The sequence below is a fragment of the Coffea eugenioides genome, chromosome 2 (assembly GCF_003713205.1).
Source record: "Coffea eugenioides isolate CCC68of chromosome 2, Ceug_1.0, whole genome shotgun sequence".
NCBI classification, from domain to species: Eukaryota; Viridiplantae; Streptophyta; class Magnoliopsida; order Gentianales; family Rubiaceae; genus Coffea; species Coffea eugenioides.
Genome location: NC_040036.1, coordinates 33,454,171 through 33,475,797, shown reverse-complemented (window position 1 = coordinate 33,475,797; position 21,627 = coordinate 33,454,171). Strand labels below are relative to the sequence as shown.

The following is a 21,627-nucleotide window of genomic DNA, read 5'->3' as shown; positions in this document are numbered from 1 at the left end:
AATTACCCGGCTTCAATAATATCTCCCAATCCTAGATAAGAAGGATGAGAGATTATGATTCATATCTTCCTAAGAGAGTCCATTATTATTTTAGTTACCTATTGAAAACAAATAAACTAAAGATGTTTAAATCTAAAGCTGTCAGTTTTGTTACAATTATCTACTTTAAAAGACTTTTTTAATGTAAGGGCACACTTGTAGAAGTAACAAGTTTGACAATCATTTCCTTTCACTTCTCTCAACTCCGAATAATTTGAAATAGTGGTTTGAAAAGTTAAAGCTTTGAATAATTTGACCCTCAACTATGGAGAGGTGTTATTTCTACGAAGACGTGGGTGAAACTTTTATGAAATTTTGACTTTTATGTTAAAAAGTAATAAAATACAATATGTTTATGAGAATATGAAAATTGTTATCAATTAATGATAATAAAGTTATGAAAAAGTAGAGTATATTTTTATGATATTTGGTATTGATAATAGAATGGAAACATGCCAACACAGTTGTAGGTACCTAAAATGGTTGTATGATAAAAAACAATTAGTGTGTTTGGATAATAGATTATTTGGGATAATTTTTTTGAAAAAAGAATACAGTAGCACTTTTTTAATGTGATGTATGTGAGAAAAAAATGTGTTAATGATGCATGAAAATAAAATTTGGCAAATAATGTCTATTCAAACAAATTGAATGATAAATTTCCTTTATAAAAATGGTGAAATTAAAAGAAACTAAAGTTTGAGTCAACATGCAAATTGTTGAGTACTTTCTTTTCGCTTTATTCATGATTACAGCTTAGGCGTGCCCAAATAATCCCTTCAAAACAATTTTGAAGGCATCCATATCAAAGCTTAATAATCACAAAAATAACTACAACTCCCCACAAAACCAATCAATTTAGATTTCAAATCAGGATTAACCCATCCAATTTCTGATGCCCTCCTCTAGATTTAGAACCACAACTGACAAAAAACACACAAAAAACAATTCAATTGATGTTATACTTTAATTGTGCAATGGCACTGAGTTTCTTCAACTAATGAACTAATTAACTGTTTTGGAGGTGCCAAGGATTTCAAGATGTAAAAAAAGTCGAAAAAAGTAGAACTCATAACCGGGTGCACTAGAGATTAATTTTAATGAGGTATTTTCTCAATTTAGAGCTAATGATAAAATGGTATTTTAGATTCACTGTGGAAAAGTCAAGCGTTTATGGTAAAAATTGAAAGTTCTTCTGTATTTTTTTTTATCTTTTTCTGTTTTTGGTAAAAGTGCTTCTGATGTTGTTCATGTTAAGGCTTAAGGTTTATTCAAACCCTCCAGTCTGTTTGGTACATTCGCATTGCTCATTTTATTTTGAAATGTGATACTTTTAATGTGGCAAAAACAAGTGATAGTTGTTTCGAGAATTGTTCAAATTATCTTGTTTAATGCATGATATATTATGGAATAATTTGCATGCATAATTTTAACCAAATAATACTCTCAAATGCAAGGTGATAGTCTAGCTAGCGGAGAAAATTAATTTCTGGGACGTTATATATTTCTTTTCTTTTTTATTTTATTTCATATGCTTACTCTGGTATAACTGTACTCAGAAATTTTTTTCCTTCCCCCTAGTCTAAGAAGATTCAGACTCATAGTAATTTATTTTGCATTACACTTAATAATTAAAGTTGTAATTGCTATTTTGCCAAAAAATTTTAAAATTTATTCAACTTATATCATACATATAATTTCCTATCATTTTTTTTTAATCTTACATGTATCATTTCATAAAAAAGCACTACTGTGTTATTACAAATAATCTCCAATTCAAAAGCACTACTGTTGTTTGCAATATATTTCCGCTAGCACTATAATAGTAGTTACCTAATGGTACTAATTATGATGGTTTTTGCTCACGAGAAGATGAAACCTTCTATTATTATTGAACCAATGTCATCCTTTTTCTAGTTTTTGCATTTGGTTTAACGCTGAATAAAATTGGTGATTCCACATAGAAAATCGTTTTTATCTACACGCATTTGCTCCGTTAGGATGAAGATGGATGGTATATCAGCTTTTGATCTATTTGTGATTACAGTCTCAAATGTCTTCTGCTTTACAAAATAATTTGCTAGCAATTTTCTATCAATTTCTTTGGATTGGGTCTCCTAACAATCCAAACCTTCCGTGATAATGGTGGGTTGCTAATGCCTTTCCTGTCTGTCGCGTGTTGCTTTTCATTTTCCTTTTTACTGCTGCGATTCCAGAAAGAAGAATATATTCAAACTTGTAAACTTTTGGTTTCATCTCTTTCTCACCTTCAAAGTTGCAAATTGCCCGGTTCCATTCCACACTCTTAAAACTATCAAATTCTCTCTTACTCTCAGATACAGACCTGATGGCGGATGCATTGCTTGGCCCCACGGTACAAGTTCTAGTGGAGAAGGCAATAAACTTGGCTTCAGAACAAATTGCCCTGTTTGTAGGCTTCAAGAAAGATCTGGAGAAGCTGAAGACAACATTGACTCGAATCCAGGCTGTCCTTCATGATGCGGAGAAAAAACAGGTGACTGAAGAGTCCGTGAAACTTTGGTTGAAGGAGCTTGAAGCTGTGGCTTTCGATGTTGGTAATCTGCTGGATGACATCAACTATGAAATGCTCCGACGTAAAGTTGAGATCCAAAACCAAATGAAGAGGAAGGTATGCTTCTTCTTCTCACTCTCCAATCCAATTGCATTTCGTTGCAAAATGGCCAACAAAATTCAGAAAATCAGTATGGATTTGAAAAGAATCAATGAAGAAGCAAGGAATTTTAGCCTCCAGTCACAGACTGCACCTACTCTTTCTCCTCCCAGTGGAGCAGGATTTATAAACAGAGAGACTGACTCTGTTACTGTTGATGCGAGTTTTGTTGGAAGAGATAATGATGTCTCAGCAATAGTAACACAATTGACTGCCACGAATAATAATGAAACTATCTCCGTTCTCCCTATAGTAGGGTGGGCGGTATCGGGAAGACCACTTTGGCTCGAAAAGTTTTCAATGATCCAGAGATTGAAAAACATTTTGACAAAAGAATATGGGTGTGTGTTTCGGAGGATTTCATTGCGAATAGGCTGTTTGGAATGATTCTACAATCACTGCAAGGTCAAGAGCCTGAAGCTAAGGATAGGGAAGCCAGAGTCAAGCAGCTTATGGCATTATTGGACGGTAAAAAATACCTACTGGTCTTGGATGATGTGTGGAATAAGGAGTCCATGCTATGGAATGATTTTCTTGGGTCTCTGAAAGGTACTAGCCAAGCCATGGGGAGTTGGATTCTCGTAACCACTCGTGAGCAACAGGTGGTAGACATCACCAGAATTTCTTCTCCTCAGAGTTATTCCTTGAAACAATTATCAGATGATCAATGTTGGCGCATTCTCAAAGAAAATGCATTTTGTGGTGGGGAAGTGCAGGATGGGCTGCAAGATATAGGGTTGAAGATTGCGCAAAGATGCCGAGGCTTACCATTGGCTGCAAGTGTTCTCGGTGGCATGCTGCACAACAAGGGACCAGATGAATGGCAAAGCTTAGAGAGTGGGCTTCAAAGTTTAGGCGGAGATGAAAATAGTTACGTCAAAGAAATTTTGAAGTTGAGTTTTGATCATCTCCCATATCCTTCTCTTAAAAAGTGTTTTGCATATTGTTCAATTTTTCCCAAGGATTTTCAAATGGAAAGGAATGAATTAATCCAACTTTGGGCAGCAGAAGGATTTCTTCATTCAAATCCAAGAAACGATATACATATGGAGGAAGTTGGTAACAGGTATTTTACCATTTTGTTGGATAGTAACTTATTTCAAGAGGCAGAGAAGGATGATTATGGGAATGTTTTGAATTGCAAAATGCATGATCTTGTGCATGACATGGTGCAATCCATTTCCAATTCCAAAACTTTAAGGTTGACAGAGTCTGGTAGTGTTCTTATGGAAACGTCTTCTATTCAGTATCTTGCACTGGAGAGAAGTGAAAAAGAAATGCCATTTCCTTCCACTGAAAGTTTCAAGCATATTACGACATTGTTTTTGCAAGGAAACAAATCACTTAATGACAGGGAGATGTCATTTTTTATGTTGCGAGTTTTGAAGTTAAGGGCATCGAGTGTCGAAGAGCTTCCTAAATCAATTGGCAAGCTAACTCATTTGCGATATCTTGCTTTGTTAGGGACTTCAATCAAAATATTGCCGGAGTCTCTGTGTCAACTTTACAATTTGCAGACATTAAGAGTTAAATATTATTATCGCTCATTGAAAAAGTTTCCTAAGAATTTCAAGAATTTGGTGAATTTAAGGCATTTTGACTTTTTCTCTGAGGATAAATCAAGTGATATTATGCCTTTTGAGATCGGACAGTTGCAGTTTCTCCAAACTTTGCCATTTTTCAATATTGGTGAAGAAAGAGGTCGACAAATTGGAGAATTGAGGAATTTGAAGAATCTCAGTGGACAACTTGAGTTACGTAATCTTGAATTAGTGAAAAGCAAGAAAGAAGCTGAGTCTGCAAATCTGATTGGGAAGCCAAACATTGATGAGTTAAAATTACTATGGAATGAAATAGATAATTCAAGAAATAATGATAGTGAATACAATCAAGTGTTGGAAGGCTTGCAAGCTCACCAAAATTTGAAAGGTTTGATAATTGAAAGATTTTTTGGTGATAAACTTTCGACATGGATCGGAGAACTTGGGAGATTGGTGAAATTCGAATTGCAAAATTGCAAAAACTGCAAAGAGTTACCAACTCTTGGAAACATGCCCTTCCTCAAATCTCTTCACTTGGAAGGACTTGACTGCGTAACAAGTATAGGCCCTTCTTTTTATAGCAGATCAGGCGTGCATAGTGGCAGGACCAGTCAAAGGCCCCTAAACTTGTTTCCAGCACTTGAAGATCTCATTCTAGAAAATATGCAAAATTTGAGGGAATGGACGGAAGCAACAGTTCATGATGGGACAATGGTAGTGTTTCCGGTCCTTCATACGGTAAGGATTATTGATTGCCCTCAATTAGCCACTTTTCCAAGTCATTTTCCACATCTTAAGGAATTGAACATCAAGAAAACCCAAAATGGATCAGCATTAATGACATATATTTGTAGTGGAGTCAGCACTCTCACTAGACTTTCCGTTGAGAGTGTGACTGGACTCACCAAACTACCAAATATGTTATTCCAAAACAATCCCAAGCTTGCAAATCTCGAATTAAGAGATTGTGGTGATTTGACCCAATTCTCGGATTTTTCATTTGATGTTCCTCAAACTTCAAAAGGACCAAATTACCAATCAGTAGCTGAGCACACTTGTATTGACAATAATGGTCCTCAACATTTGGTTGGCCTTGAGTCCCTAGAGGTATTAAATGTTGGTGGGTGCGACTCGCTCGAGTCAATTTCAATCCCCAAGGGACGCAAATACCTCACTGCCTTGCAAAAATTAAGGATTTTCTTTTGCTATAGGTTGACCCACTTGTCCATCCCCCAAATATTTGAGTCAGAGTGGGATTCCACTTCACCCTTCTCCTCCTCTGGTAATTGTCCTTCTCTTCTTCCTCTTGAGACATTGCTTGTACTCCATTGCCCCAATCTTATCTCCTTCCCAATTGATTTAACCCGAACATCTTCTCTCTCTTACCTGGACATAGAAGAGTGTAAGAAATTAACCGACTTGCCCAAGGGGAAGCTTTGTTCTCTTACAACCTTGAGAGAATTATACGTCGGACCATTCTCAGAAACCACCACAGAGCTGCATTCCTTCGTAGACCTCTTTGATGCTCTCCCACCACCACACCCCTACTTCCCCTCCCTTTCAAAATTAGGTTTGTATGGATGGCCTCATTGGGAATCTCTGCCCGAGCAACTTCAGCACCTCTCTGCCCTAACAATTCTTGGACTAGGTGGTTTTGGAGTAAAATCATTGCCCGATTGGTTTGGGAAGCTTTCCTCACTTGAAGACCTCCAACTCTTCAATTGTGAAAAGCTAGAGAATTTACCCTCTCACCAATCTATGAAAAGCCTCACCAGACTAAGAGAGCTGCAGTTTACGAACTGTCCCCTTCTAAAGGAAAGATGCAATCCAAATAGCAGCAGCAGTATCACCGACCCCAATTCTGAGTGGTCCAAGATCTCCCACATTGCCTTTATTTTCATTGATGGGCAGCTAATCTCCATTTGAAGCTCGTAAATAATGTCAGTTTCCCCATTAAAAGCTACTAGGTATTCTTCTGTACTGCTGCTAATACACAGTTTTTTTCAATTAAATTAAATTATATTTCTTTCCCCTTAAAATCTTTTCTTGTATTGACAGCGGTAAACCTTTTCTAACCACTGCACCACTTGTTTTTTTTGCAGTTTTTAGTGGGTAGCATAAACTTTCCCAATTCGGTGCTGTGAATTAGGTTAGTTTTTTCAGCATATCCAGTCATGTATTTATGATCAATTTTTTTCATCTTATTTTCTTTCTGCTTTGGATATTCGTTGTAGACTAATCTTTTATCTCTATCTGTACTTTTAATTGCATTGTCAATTATTTCAGTTAATTATTAATTTAGTTCTGGACTTATATTCAGTAGTGAAAGCTTTGGACTAGTAAAGTCTTGCCTTTTGCTCAAACAAATTAGTCGACTTAGAGAAATAATAGCATTACTCAAAGGAAAATAGATCTCCCACATTCCAGAAATTGCAATTCATTACACCAAATCAAAGGTTAATCAGTATTTCCCAATTAAAGCTACTCGGTATTCCACATTCCCAAAATCTACATTTGAAGTTGATAAATAATCGGTTTCCCGAATTAAAGCTACCTGGTACTCCTCTGTACTACTACTACACAGTTTTGTCAAATAATTTGTGCTTGTTCTATCCATCTATATTTCTTTCTCCTTAAAAATATTTTCTTTGTATTGACAGCGGTAAATCTTTTCTAACCATCGCACCACTAGTTGTTTGCACTTTTTTATGGATAGCATAAACTTTCCCAATTCAGTGCTATGAATTAGGCTAGTTTTTTCTGCATATCCAATCATGTATTTTTTTATCAAATTTTTTCATCTTATTTTCTTTCGACTTTGTTTAAGCACTTAGTACATACGTTGTAGACTGATTTTTTATCTCTATCTGTATTTTTAATTGCATTGTCGATTATTTCAGTTAATTGTTAATTTAGTTCTGGACATATATTCAGTAGTGAAAGTTTTGGACTACTAAAATCGTGCCTTTTGCTCAAACAAATTATTAGATAGAGAAATAATAGCATTACTCAAAGGCAGAGGGTTTTGAGTTTCTCATTTCTTTTAACATTTATGTATTCAGCCAAGAGTATGCCATATCCAGTTTATGGTTTGAAATTTTGACATGAGCAATGTGTTTGCCAGATTGTAATGGCCGACAATAAATGTAGCCAACCAGTAAAGTGATAGTTTTTAAGCCATAAGAATGCTCTGCATGAGAATGACCATGGAGAAGCTTGGTGAGTCATAAAATTATAGATACTTGAGCATGTCTTTCTGGTAAAAGATTTGTAGTTCAATGAGCAAAGTGAAAATATTTTCAAGCAGTGATCAGTGATGCAAAGTTTTCAGTTGAGGAATTCCACTTATTAGCTGAAACTAAGAGCTTTTTTACTCAAAAATGCTGATTTCTTTTACCTGTCAAAGAAGGCACTTCATAACGTAAGCTTAACCCACCATGTTTTACATTGGGATTCTGAACTTAGCATTATTGTGAACATGCTTTTGATCCTATGTCATGTTCTTTGAAAAAAATTGTAGCAGTACTGGGAGATTGTTAGCCTTTAAAGTAATGATTGTGAACATACTTTGGTCCTTAATTTGTTCTGAAATTAGCTCAAGGCCATTGACCAGTTACCTGTTGGAGCTTTGGTATCTGTTGCTATTTATGCTATAGGAACAAATGCTAAAATCTATCTTTCATTACTTGGGAAAAAGGTGATCACAATTTTGTGTTGTTTGGCAAAGTATTTGACAACCATCTTATTTTCTGTGTCTGCTTTTATTTTTAATTGTTTTTCAATTTATGATCTTTTCTTTATATGGTAACAGATACATCGGAACAAAAGTCTCCAGCTATCATGGTTTCCTGTTATATGGTGATCAGATAAGTACCTGCACATTCTTGGCACTTGCAAAAATGATGGTCTGTTTGCTAGGCGAGGGCTTTCTAGCTTCAAATAGATCCATCAAGGCACTCCCAAAAGGAATGTTTCTCCTCCTTTGTATGGAGACGGTTTAGGTACAATTCAGCATTCCTGTAATGCTTTTTCTTTTGCTGCATTCAATTTTTGTGCAGTTTCTGATCTAATGGCATCTTTTCTTATGTTGTAGGCAATACCTGTTAGGGTGGTTATCTAAATTTAACCATTGGTGAAAACCATCACCTATTGAACCCAAGATCTATATGGCGATTATTAAGAAATAAATTAACAAGAAAATTGCGGAAGCGTACCTGAATCCATATTGATAAACTTGATACTTGAATTCCCTAGAGATTTGGGTGGCCTTCCAGGTCAACAGGTATTCACCGATCCTTTGAGAGAGCCTTAGTTTCTCTCTGGTATCTTTCCTGACGATGGGATATCAGGGAAGGTATTTGTGGTATACGAAATACGACAACTAAAACGATACCTGTGACCTGGGACCATAACCCTATTATAGGTAACATTCCTACGGTACTTTGGAGCCCTATTTCAGCCATCATGAAATAGGAGCCCATAAGTTTACACACATAAAAGGGCCCACATCCTATTAGATACATAAACCCAAACTATATTGATCACTTTAATTGGGTTTAACCGTTAATTGACGTTTGCAATACATAATTATTCACATATAAGTCCAATGTTGGATTAAGGATCCAACAATCTCCCACTTGGACTATATGTGTAACCTTATAATTATATTTTGCAATTAACCGTATGAGCTCAACTTTACTGTCATTATCACAATGTATCTGCAACCAATTCGGTCCATCAATTACACCAATATAGGATCAAAGCGGCCTTTGTTACAATTTCGTAACTCGACCCATCAATGGTCACATATATCAATGCAATTGAATGACATGAATTATGATGTGGATGTGTAGCATGAAAATTTCATGTAATGTGACCAAAACATGCCTATTTCCAACTGGTCCACCTTAAATTTTATGAGATCAAACCATACCAAAATTAGAGTGCAAATAAATCCAAACTTTATTTATGCATAAAATATCCTTAAATCCTTAATAACTGAAAAATATCATAAGAGCATTTAAAATAACAAACTCCCACTAAAACTATACATCATTTAATACGACACCCATATGAGCAGTATGCTCATGAAACATTTTGGGTGGCAATCCCTTAGTAAGCGGATCCGCAACCATGGAGTTTGTCCCGATGTGCTCTATTGATAACTGTCCATTCTGCACTCTTTCTTTAACAGTCAGGAACTTGATATCTATATGTTTAGATTTGGTCGAGCTCCTATTGTTATTGGAATATAAGACTGCTGACTTATTGTCACAGAATAATTTGAGTGGTCTTTCAATGCCATCCACTACACGTAATCCTGTGACGAAATTTCGCAGCCAAATTCCCTGATTGGATGCCTCATAACAAGCTATAAACTCTGCAGCCATAGTGGAAGATGCTATGAGGGACTGTTTAGCACTCTTCCAGGATATGGCACCTCCAGCCAACAAGTAGACATAGCCTGACGTTGACTTCATAGTATCTTTGCATCCAGCATAATCGGAATCAGTATACCCAATGATCTCCAACTCATCTGACTTCCGATACGTGAGCATGTAGTCTTTTGTTTTCTGTAGATACCGTAAGACCCGTTTGGTTGCTTTCCAATGATCTAATTCAGGATTACTCAAATATCTACCCAACATCCCAGTAATGTACGCAATATCCGGACGCGTACATACTTGAGCATACATTAGACTCCCTACTGCTGAGGCATAAGGAATCTTTTGCATCTCTCTTTCCTCAAAAGCATTCTTGGGACACTGCTCAAGACTAAATTTGTCTCCTTTAGCCACTGGAGTGTCACCTGGTTTACAATTTTGCATGCCATACCTTTTGAGAACCTTTTCGATATAGCCCTTTTGTGATAGTCCTAAAATACCCCGAGAGCGATCACGGTGTATCTGTATGCCTAACACAAAAGATGCATCACCAAGATCTTTCATCTCAAAATTCTTAGTTAGAAATTTCTTGGTTTCATGCAATAGACCAATATCGTTGCTGGCAAGCAAAATATCATCAACATACAATACCAGAAAAATATATTTGCTCCCACAGAACTTATGGTATATACAATCATCCACTAAATTCATCTCGAAACCAAATGAGATGATCACTTGATGAAATTTGAAATACCATTGTCGAGACGCTTGTTTGAGCCCATAGATGGAATTTTTAAGTTTGCAAACCATATTCTTTGGATCTCCTGATACAAAGTTTTCTGGTTGCACCATATAAATTGTCTCATCAATGTTACCATTGAGAAACGCTGTCTTTACATCCATCTGATGTAACTCAAGATCGAAATGTGCCACTAATGCCATGATAATTCTAAAAGAATCCTTTGAAGAGACTGGAGAGAAGGTTTCTTTATAGTCGATACCTTCTTTTTGTGTAAATCCCTTAGCGACAAGGCGAGCTTTGAATCTTTCCACATTGCCTTTCGAATCCCTTTTAATTTTAAATATCCATTTACAACCAATGGGTTTCGCACCTTCTGGCAATGGGACAAGATCCCAAACATCATTGTCCTTGATGGATTTAATCTCCTCATTCATGGCATCGATCCACTTTTGAGAATTTGAACTTTCTATGGCTTGACGGAAGTTGATTGGATCATCTTCCATCAATCCAATGTCATCCTCATGTTCTTGGAGAAAAACAATGTAATCATCTGGCACTGCACTTCTCCTTTCTCTAGTGGATCTTCTTAATGGCACTGGTTCTTGGAGAGGAAGAGTTTGTTCTTCTATAACAGTTTGTTCTTCGACATTGTCTTGATTTGTTATGTCATGATCTTGTTCAGGAATAGGGTCCAAAACAAGATCAATGACACCTGTGGGAATATTAATATATTCCTCTTTAAAGACAATGTCCCTTACTGTATTTTCTCCCCCAAACTCGACATCCTCAAAGAACCGAGCATTTGCTGTCTCAAAAATTGATTTGGCTGTGGGATCATAAAACTTGTAACCTCTGGATCTTTCAGAGCATCCAACAAAATAACAACTAATCGTTCTTGAGTCCAGTTTCTTTTCATTAGGCCTGTAAGGCCTTGCCTCAACTGGACACCCCCAAACATGCATATGCTTTAAACTGGGTTTTTTCCCTGTCCAAAGCTCATAAGGGGTTTTGATAGTTGCTTTAGTTGGAACTCTATTAAGGATATATGCTGCAGTCTTAAGTGCTTCACCCCAGAGTGACTCTGGTAAGGTAGAATGACATATCATACTCCTTACCATATCCTTAAGCGTTCTATTTCGTCTTTCAGCTACACCATTCATAGTGGGTGAACCCGGCATAGTGTACTGTGGAACGATACCGCATTCCTCTAGGTATTTAGCAAATGGTCCTGGACGTTGTTCACCTGAACCGTCATATCTACCATAGTACTCACCACCACGGTCAGATCTGACGCTTTTAATTCTTTTGTTGAGTTGATTCTCAACTTCAGCTTTAAAATTTTTGAACACGTCCAGTGACTGTGACTTTTCAGAAATGAGATATATGTAGCCATATCTTGAAAAATCGTCTATGAACGTTATAAAATATTGTTGACCATTCCATGCAGATGTAGGAAATGGTCCACAAATATCTGTATGTATAAGTTCTAAGACGTCTGAGGACCTATTGGCTTCAAATCTCCTTTGATTGGTTTGTTTCCCTTTTATACAGTTAATGCAATCATCAAAATCTGTAAAATTCAAGGGGCCGAGAATTTCATTTGACACAAGCCTTTCCATTCTCCGTTTGGAGATATGTCCCAATCTCTTGTGCCATAATGCAGCTGAATTCTCATTGGCTAATTTTCTTTTAACTCCTCTAGTACTCAAATGCAGAGATTCATTAAATGAGGTAATTGTGTCAATTAAATATAGATTATCGTAGTGCATTAAAGAACCAGAACCAACCAATTTTGAATCATGAAACAATTCAAATTTTCCATTTCCAAATGAACAAAAATAACCAAATTTGTCCAAAGCAGAAATAGAAATTAAATTCCGTCTAAAAGACGGTACAACAAATGTCTCATTGAGATCCAAATAAAATCCGGTCTTTAACAATAATCTAAAAACTCCAATTGCCTCAACTTGAACTGTTTTGCCATCGCCCACGTAGATATATCTTTCACTATCATTAGGCTTTCGGCAATTCAGGCAACCCTGCATAGACACACTGATGTGAGTTGTTGCACCAGAATCTAACCACCATGTGTGTCTAGGTACCGAAGTTAAATTAACCTCAGAACAAACCAAATTACTATATTTCATTGAAACAAGGCGTGTCAAGAGCGTACTAACTTCAGCCTTTTCGTTCTTGACAAACCTTTTTTCAATGTCCTGAAGGAACTCTTTAGCGGTTACAGTCGTTTCTGACATTGTTCCCCTGAATGCTTTTGGAACGGCCTTTTTAATGATCATCAGACACAAGCGATTTGATCTCTCCCACCTCTCATTATTTCTCTTTTCATCAGAGGTACTCTGATCTGTAAGAGGTGGGGGTGAATCATTCCTTAACGCAAGGTCGAGATCCATTACTCCAAGTACTATCAAGAGATTTTCTTTCCAGGACTTGAAATTTGTGCCATTCAGCATAGGAATATTATTGATATTGGAAGTAATATTTGTAAGATCATTCGCAACTGAACAGAAAACATAACATAATTAAAACAAGCTCACATAAATCAAAACAATAATAAATTTAAATAATGGTAGTCCCATCTCAAGATACCGATATTCCATTAATATTTCGTCTTTGGACAAAAATATTAACTAGTGAGTGATATCTTGGTGCAGTAATAAATGCTGATAATAATAACATGTCGAAAATAAATTTTCCTTTGGGCCAATTTATAAATCACATGTAAAATCCAAATAATTATCACGCATTTATTACCACAAGTACACATGTAATTTCATTAAATATTGACCTTCCTTTGGGCCGATCAATATTCATAAAATTACTAGTGCCCAACTAATTATATTTTAAAATAAATTAATTTCCATAATAGAGGTCACTTTGGTGGCATATTATTTCAATTAATTTATTCCAAAATATATATAATCATACCAATATTCAAATTTAAAATTATCCAAATAAAACAAAAATTTTGATCAAAGTCAACTTTGGTCAACTTTGGTCAAAACGTGGTCAAACATGGTCAAATTAATTAAATTAAATCATGACTTATTGGACCAAAGGTCCATATCCATAATTTGACCCAAAATTAACATCCAAGCCCAAAATTTTTCTTGAAATCCATAAGTACTTTATAAAAATTACACATTTAATGGGCCATACATATGGATTTTATAGGGTTTAAATGTCCTATTTAACTTTATTAGGGTTTACTTAAATTGAAGAAAACCCTAATTTCCTTAACATACATATATATGGAAATCTATTCTTAAACAAGGAATCAAGCCAAACAAAACAAAAATAACAACCAAAGTCCAAATATAGCCACATATATATATTTCAACAAATTTGCTCAGAATAAGTCCGAACAATACTTATCCCATTAGCCAAGAATCAGGCATGAATTGTTAATATAATCTTCAAAACTCAAAAGTCAAAGTAGGGGACAACAACTGTGAACTAAAAATTGTTAACATGAAATAAAAACTAACTTGTCCATAATGGTGGAGGAAAGGACAAAGGACTTCCCGTGGCCAGAAGACAAATTAGCTTACATCATCACTTGATTCATGTTTTAAGTAAACAATTTCAAACAATCGTATGAAGACTTATGTCTCAAAAGCATTGAGATTGTTGGAAGAATTTGACCGAAGGCCAAAAGCATCACAGTTCTGACCATGAATTTGACCGAAGACACAAGCACATAAATTGCATCAGACTAGCAGTTCATGCCTATTGATTACGCAAGCATTCATGAACATAAAAACCGTATGAAGACTCATCCAACATGGGAGCAGAACCCACGGATTCCCTTTTTTTTTTTTTTTAATGAATCAGAGGCCGAAAAACCAAAAGCATGCGTGGGTTCTCAATCAGCCGTCGGCAATTATAAAAGGGATCCAATTATCAACCATCAGCAACCAAGGCTTGCAAATCACTAAATCAGCCGTACAAATTTACTGTAAATAACTAAATCCAAATTATTTCCTAATAATCAACCATATGGGCTCTGATACCACTTGTTAGGGTGGTTATCTAAATCTAACCACTGGTGAAAACCATCACCTTTGAACCCAAGATCTATATGGCGATTATTAAGAAATACATTAACTGTAAAATAGCGGAAGCGTACCTGAATCCATATTGATAAACTTGATACTTGAATCCCTAGAGATTTGGGGTGGCCTTCCAGGTCAACAGGTATTCACCGATCCTTTGAGAGAGGCCTTTAGTTTCTCTCTGGTATCTTTCCTGACGATGGGATATCAGGGAAGAGGTATTTTGTGGTATTAGGGAATACGACAACTAAAACGATACCTGTGACCTGGGGACCATAACCCTATTTATAGGTAACATTCCTGTTACCTTTGGAGCCCTATTTCAGCCCATCATTGAAATAGGAGCCCATAAGTTTCTACACATAAAAGGGCCCACATCCTATTAGATACATTAAACCCAAACTATATTTGATCACTTTAATTGGGTTTAACCCTAATTGACAGTTTGCAATACATAATTATTCACATATAAGTCCAATGTTGGATTAAGGATCCAACAACGGGAGCTTCGGGTTACACAGTTTCATGGCTGGTGAAGCTGCTGCTCGAGCGCGGTTATACTGTTAAAGGTTCTGTTCGAGATGCCAGTTAGTCCAGTTTTTATTCTTGATCAACTATCTAAGTGGCTTGTGCAGTTTTTGATGCCCTGTTCTGATTGTTGTTTAATTGCTCCTGGAATCTAACATTTTAGGGTAAATTACTTATAACAATATTTTAGGGTGATTTTATATAATGCTAGATGGTCCCCTTAAGATTTCAAAATAGTCACATAACCCCCCATAGTTATATGTAAAGCGGAAAATGATGGAATGCACAATTAGTTACGACATTTATACCAAACACGCTCTAAAAGCGTGTGTGATAAAGTCTTAATTTCAATGTAATTCCCTTATAGTTTGTATAAATGCCTACTTTATCCCTCCTGTGATTTTTATATTTATCCACATAATCCCCTTATACTTTTATATAAGGTAATTAAATCGTCGATTGATTTAGCATTTAAGTAAAAATGCTAATGGTATTTCAATTAACGACATTACATAGGATATTCTCCATCAAGTTTCCGCTTTACATAAATCATAGTGGGTGAATTGGATATTTTAAAATGTTAGAAGGGTCATGTGGCAACAAACAAAGCCACAGGAGCATTATATGTAATTTGCCCAACATTTTTATTCAACTCTGCAGTGTGAAATTGTTTTGTAGCTCCAGATGATATTCTTGCAACAACTGCTAGTAAATGCTCCCCAAGTTCTGTTTGCTCAAAAAAAAAAAATCACTTGCAAAAAAAAAAAAAAAATTGATGTGGACCAACCTAATTGATATTTGAGTAGCTGAAACTATATAATGTATACCTTAACAGTAATGTTTCATGCTCCAGATACAAAGATCAAGTTATACTAAAAAATCTTTACCCTATCGAATCTATATCCTTCTTCTGAAGGACTGAGTTTGTTATAAAAATAGTGGTAGATGGCATACAATTGTCCCTCTGATAATTATCTCAAGAATTAATTGTTATCAAGAAAGTTACAAATGTACGCATCTCAAAACCAGAAATCATAGGGCTATGATATTATTGTGGTCATATTATGTTGCCCGTCAATTTCTTTTCGCTTTTCCCCAATTGCCTTTAGCTAGTCAAATTTATCATTGCTTTGAGATTCGTTTATTATTACTCTTAAGTCCATTTCTTCTTGAGTTTTGACCATAGTGAAAACCAAGGCGGTCTCCTGTTGGCGGCATGGTTTTGATTATAGCTGTCTGAACATTCTACTGATGCAGTCATGACACAGATGATCCGGAAAGGACACAACATTTGATATCACTTGATGGAGCTAAAGAAAGGCTTCAGTTGTACTCGGCAAACTTACTAGAAGAGGGATCGTTTGATCCAATAGTCGAGGGATGTGAAGGGGTTTTCCATACTGCATCTTCAATCAAACTTTCATTTAGCAATCCAGAGGTACATTTGCTTTACAAGATTGAAAATTCTCTACTGTCTACAAAATCTGCTATTTATCTAGTGAAGTTTGAAAATCGTAGCATATTTTCTGATTTATAATTGTACGACTTCTTTTAGTATCTTCCTCTGTTGCATTTTTACTGGCTTTTTTGGGTTATAGTCTATTCCTCTATATATGATTTATGACAATGTTACAACTGTAAAATAAAAAAGAGTTAGAATCAAATGTTTCCAATTCTACAGCTCTACTTATTCTTATATTAACCAAATGGAAGAGATTAATGAAGCAAGCAGGTCTAACACCTGAAGAATATTTCTTTACATTTGGTACATACAAAACTATTCTGTTCCTGCAGGTCATTCACAAAAAGACTGTCGTGTGTTATGTGCTTTTGTCTCTCTTTAATCAGTTTACATGATGTTTCTATAAAATGATCAAATGATGTTTAAAACATTTGCCTTAGGAAATGATGTTTCTCTGTTGGTACTTCAGAGAAACAATTCAAAGGGTGCAACGTTATGGAATAAAAACATTAAGAGCCATAAACATAGCATATGGTCCACAATTGGGCCGTAGATTGGGTCGACTAACTATTTTCCTGGGTAAGTCAATGTTTTTAAACCCGGACCGGAGAGTGAACCGAAAAATCTTTCGGTTCACGGTTCAATCGATTCAACCGATTCAACTCCGGTTCAAAGTTTTAATAATTTTTTATTCATTTTAGTATTAAAATTTTTGAATAAAACTAAAATATTTATTTTAGAAAATAAATACTTAATAAAAATCGATTGAACCTTCGATTTTTTTAAGTTCTTGATCGGTTTTGACTGGTTCAATTAATTCTTTAGCTTTGTAATTGAACCGGATCGGAGACATGATCGGTTCGCGATTGAATCGATCGAACCGATCGATCCGATCCAGTTTTCGAAACATTGGGGTGGGTCAGTCAGGGTAAGGTTATAGAGCAAGCTACAAGCTTGTCCTGGAGCAAATGAATCGCTGCTTTGACCAACTAATTATTCAGTCAGTATAGAGCCATAGTTTTTGGGTGCCGATATCACCATGAATAAGAAGCCTATAGAAACTACAATATATGTTCGAGCATCTGCAAAATAAATGTATCTTCATTTGTAAGTTGATTAACTTCTATTAATGATTGTGCCTTAAAATTTTACGTAGTACACCTATCCTTGTCTGTTTCTCTAATTGTGTTTATGGATTTTTATTTAAGTAACTTCGTAGAACTTTGATTTTAGTCATTTCAATGAACAAGGTTGACTCACAGACACTAAAAGAAATTGCAACATGCATTATGTGTTCACGCTAAAATCTGTTCGCAGGATTTATGGGAGCTACTCCTTTTCTATTTTCTCTGTCTGTCCTGTTCAAGCCAGAACAGAATTTCATTGGCTGATATTTGGTAGCAAACGGTTTAATTGGTGACCACATCTGAGACTTATTTCAGTTGTTCCTCTATTGGTCTCAAGTTCCTGTCACCCAGTGAAAGCTCAAAAAATTCGGGAAAAAACAACAATAAAGGACCTGAGACCTTATTTTAGCAGCAAGAGGAGATAAGACAACTATATGCATCCTTTAGCTAAGTAACTAAAGCTGTAGGTTTACAGCATTTGTGGTGAAATTCTCAAACATAATACCCGAATGATAAGTTTTTTGCAGGTTAAAAGCATAGTCTTACTTATGACTGGTAATGACTTCCTTTTTAACTTGGTTTGATTTCATAAGCAGAACTACTGGAACCTGCAGTAAGCGGAACACTGAATGTGCTGCGGTCATGTGCAAATTCTTCTTCTGTCAAAAGAGTAGTTATAACATCCTCTATGGTTGTAGTTTCAAAAAACAGAGAATTAAAGGAGGATGTGGTAGTTGATGAAAGTTGGTTTTCCGATCCATCATACTGTGAGGACCAAAAGGTACATATATTGTCCGTCTTCTTCCAGCAAAATCTAATACGGAATGCTGGAATTCTTTAGTTTTAACTTGTTATTGGAACACATATGAGGAGTTAGCCCAGCTGTGGAGATAATTAAGTTAGGATCTTCATGACTTGGTGGTACTTTAATAGGCAAAAAGAAGGATATTTTTGTAACCAGAATGGTCAGTCCATTTCTTTCCTTCTATCTAAGTAACAACTTAACTTTAACGAAAAATTAATAATGTAGTGTGGAATAGTCGAGGAAAGAGCAATATGAAAGTTTTCCTACTCAATTATGCATCTCTTGCATTATCAAACTCTATATTATTGTCTGAGAATACACACCTAGATGAGCAATATTTGGTTGGTCGGTTGAAAGGGAACTTCTGCTATAATATCATGAATATGGCTCTATGTGTTCAAGTGTCAAGGTCCCTTGTAGTTTTGCTGTTAACTTGTGGATTAAGAGATCAGATGATCAGGATATGTCGACACTCTGGTGCTTTGCATCATTCCTTGAATATAAAAAGTTTACACCATTGCTAGGATCCTTGAGAAATCTACTTATTCACTTAGAGCATAGCTTGTCCTAGGAAATGTGGATACTTTCACTCTGTGGTCTGTAGCCACAGCAATAATAGTTCCAACTGTTGTTAGCTACTGGTTTTGTCAAATTTGTATAAATTTATAATGTTACTTCTTAAAGTTTACAAATCTAATTACTTTCTGCTACCATCTTACCAACATTTACTGATTTTTTGGTGTTGATAGTCTTGGTATGAACTTTCAAAAACCATGGCCGAGAATGCTGCATTGAAATTTGCAAAGGAGCATGGCATTGACACACAATCACAATTCATCCAGGATTGGTCATTGGTCCTCTCTTGCAGCCATCTATTAATTCGAGCGCCGTTTTGTTCCTCAACCTATTAAAGGGTTTGTTTCAAAATTTATTGAATCACCTTAGTAATCATTGTCTAACTGACTCTTCCATCTATGTTAGTTATAGCTTTATTATGCACCACAACTTTCTTTGTTACAGTAGAACAAAAAACTTATGACTAATAACATTTCAAGGCACTGCTGGCTAATCACATGATTGACAGACATAGGTCAGAATGTGAACTGATATATCAAGCTATAAACTCTGACCAGCTTATGATGTTTTAAAGGTTTGCAGTACAATCTTTCATCTGAAATTCACGTTGTGTGCATCTTCCTTTCAACAACATTGAGGTTCTATGTGATTAACAGGAAGGAAAAGAAATTTTTGGGTGGTAATTGTGAGGAAAAATTTGTTAGGAGTAGTCACTGTTTTTGTTGTACAAACTTTACTTGCTAAAGCTTGTTTATTATTCTTTCAATTCGCCATGACTCCTTCGACCCAAATAGCCACTTTGTACAACAATGGCAAGAAACAAATTTCAGGAATTGATTACTATTTCACTCTCTGGAACAAAACAACAGGAATAAATTCTGTTTTTCTATCTGGATGAGAGTGAAGGGACAAGTTTCTTCAGCTCTCACCATTTAACACTCTTAAGTACGAGACAACTAGTATTATCATGCCTGTAGTTTATTCTTTTGTCTAGTAATTGATCCTTTTTGGAAGAAAATAAATAAACTATCCTTTGAAAGAGAAACCTAACTCTAAATCTGAGAAATTCCAGGGACAGATTAACTAGAAGATTGTCGGGATTAATCTTTATTATTATTCACCAATTATCTGAATTGTCTCAACTAGTTCATTCCTCACATCTCCCTCCCCTCTGTGGCTTTGCTGATACTAAAACAGAACAAAGTAGTACATACCACACATTTCTTCTGGAAGGCAGGCCATGGCCTCTAAATTTGACTCTTTTCATGGCAAACAACATTGTATTTAATTGTATGCAGAGTTTCACTTATGTTTGCTGAAGAGCCTGCAAAAAAATGTGTTTAAAGATCTTAGGTGCCAAATGCAGGGGTTGAACCATTTCCTAAGGCAACATGTAGCTGGGTTGATGTTAGAGATGTTGCCTATGCACATGTTCTTGCCCTTGAAACCCCTTCTGCAAGTGGAAGATATTGTCTGGTTGAAAGATGTGCAAATGCCTCTCAGATCATCAAGATTTTGCATGAGCATTACCCAACTCACCAATTTCCTGATAAGTAAGTCTTGTTTTCCTTGTTTAGGTCTTTACAGGCTTTTGCTGATGGCCTTGTATACGTCCAAAATGTATCACATATTTTTATACTCTCTTTTAAAGGACACTAAATCCTAAATTTTCTGCCTTCTTTTTTTTTTTCTTTTGGTCTCATGTTCCATAAAAAATGAGCTCTTTCTCAGGTTGATTTCTAGAAGATGGTCTTCTTTGGACTAGGATATATCACCAAATTGGCTTTGTCTCCAAAATAGAAATTCCGTTTTAGGCTTTTTTTTAGAAAAAAATAAATTTCATTCATATCACAACTAAAGTTATCTTTTAAAAGGTCTTTTGAAACTTCGTAAAAAAGGCACAATTTACAGTAGATATGAGGCAATTGTCCAGTAGATTTTCAAGCATTTGAATTTACATTTGCATTTTCATTACCTAAGCTTTATTTATGTTTGCCATAATTGTGTATTGTCCCGCATACAGCAGAATGTCAAACAATACCAACCTTATCAGCCCAAACTACAGAGCCTCCAATGAGAAGGCAAAAAGGTTGGGAGTTCAATTCACTCCTTTGGAGGTCAGCCTAAAAGATGCTGTTGAATTCTTCAGGGAGAAAAATTTAGTCAGTATCTGAGCTATGGCATTGATTTACTATTGTATTCAAACTATTAAATTAAATAAACCAGCTAGTTATCTCAGCTGGCAGGGGTCACCCTATATGTTTATTTGTCCCACCATATTTGAGTTATTATTCCCACCATTTATGTGGATTTATTTGTAATATTTTTCTCATAAACTGTGAAACATGGCGAAATAGTAGACTATTTCTTGCATGTCATTTTTCATTTTTTGCATGTAAATTTGAAAATAGGAAATTCAACTTTTCATTTTTTCAAAGTGGGCACTTTCTTACAAGCCTGTTGTATGATTTAATCATAGGTTTTCTTCCGCCTCTGTGCTTTTGGTATGCAAGCTGTGGAATACCTAGGAAAAAATGGAAATCCCTTTTAACTCCAAAGCCAAATTCCAACTAATTGAACACAATCTGATTCTGAATACAAAGCCAAGAGGGGGAAAAAGAAAAATATTTTGGAAGTTCCCTTCTAGATTTTGAAATG

General features: G+C 35.6%; 1 protein-coding gene, 1 long non-coding RNA gene and 1 pseudogene across 2 annotated transcripts; all 3 read left to right on the top strand.

The window, feature by feature from the left end:
* The first annotated feature begins 3,114 nt into the window (after positions 1-3,114).
* LOC113759549 (putative disease resistance protein RGA3) lies at positions 3,115-6,107 on the top strand. Its single transcript, XM_027302121.1, has 2 exons — positions 3,115-5,920; positions 6,004-6,107. The coding sequence occupies exons 1-2, from the start codon at positions 3,115-3,117 to the stop codon at positions 6,105-6,107; spliced, it is 2,910 nt and encodes a 969-aa protein (XP_027157922.1).
* A 62-nt stretch (positions 6,108-6,169) lies between these two features.
* Positions 6,170-7,463, top strand: LOC113763729. Its single transcript, XR_003467388.1, has 3 exons — positions 6,170-6,239; positions 6,375-6,421; positions 7,397-7,463. It is a non-coding gene; the product is annotated as an uncharacterized LOC113763729 (long non-coding RNA).
* A 6,703-nt stretch (positions 7,464-14,166) lies between these two features.
* On the top strand, positions 14,167-21,334 carry LOC113759546 (annotated as a pseudogene).
* Positions 21,335-21,627: the final 293 nt, after the last annotated feature.

What these genes read in the sequence shown, in the direction of transcription:
- LOC113759549 (XM_027302121.1), top strand. Translation starts at nt 3,115, where the DNA reads ATGATTCTACAATCACTGCAAGGTCAAGAGCCTGAAGCTAAGGATAGG. An exon ending in CCTAACAATTCTTGGACTAG is followed by an intron (nt 5,921 to 6,003) that starts GTGGTTTTGGAG and finishes AATTGTGAAAAG; the next exon opens with CTAGAGAATTTACCCTCTCA.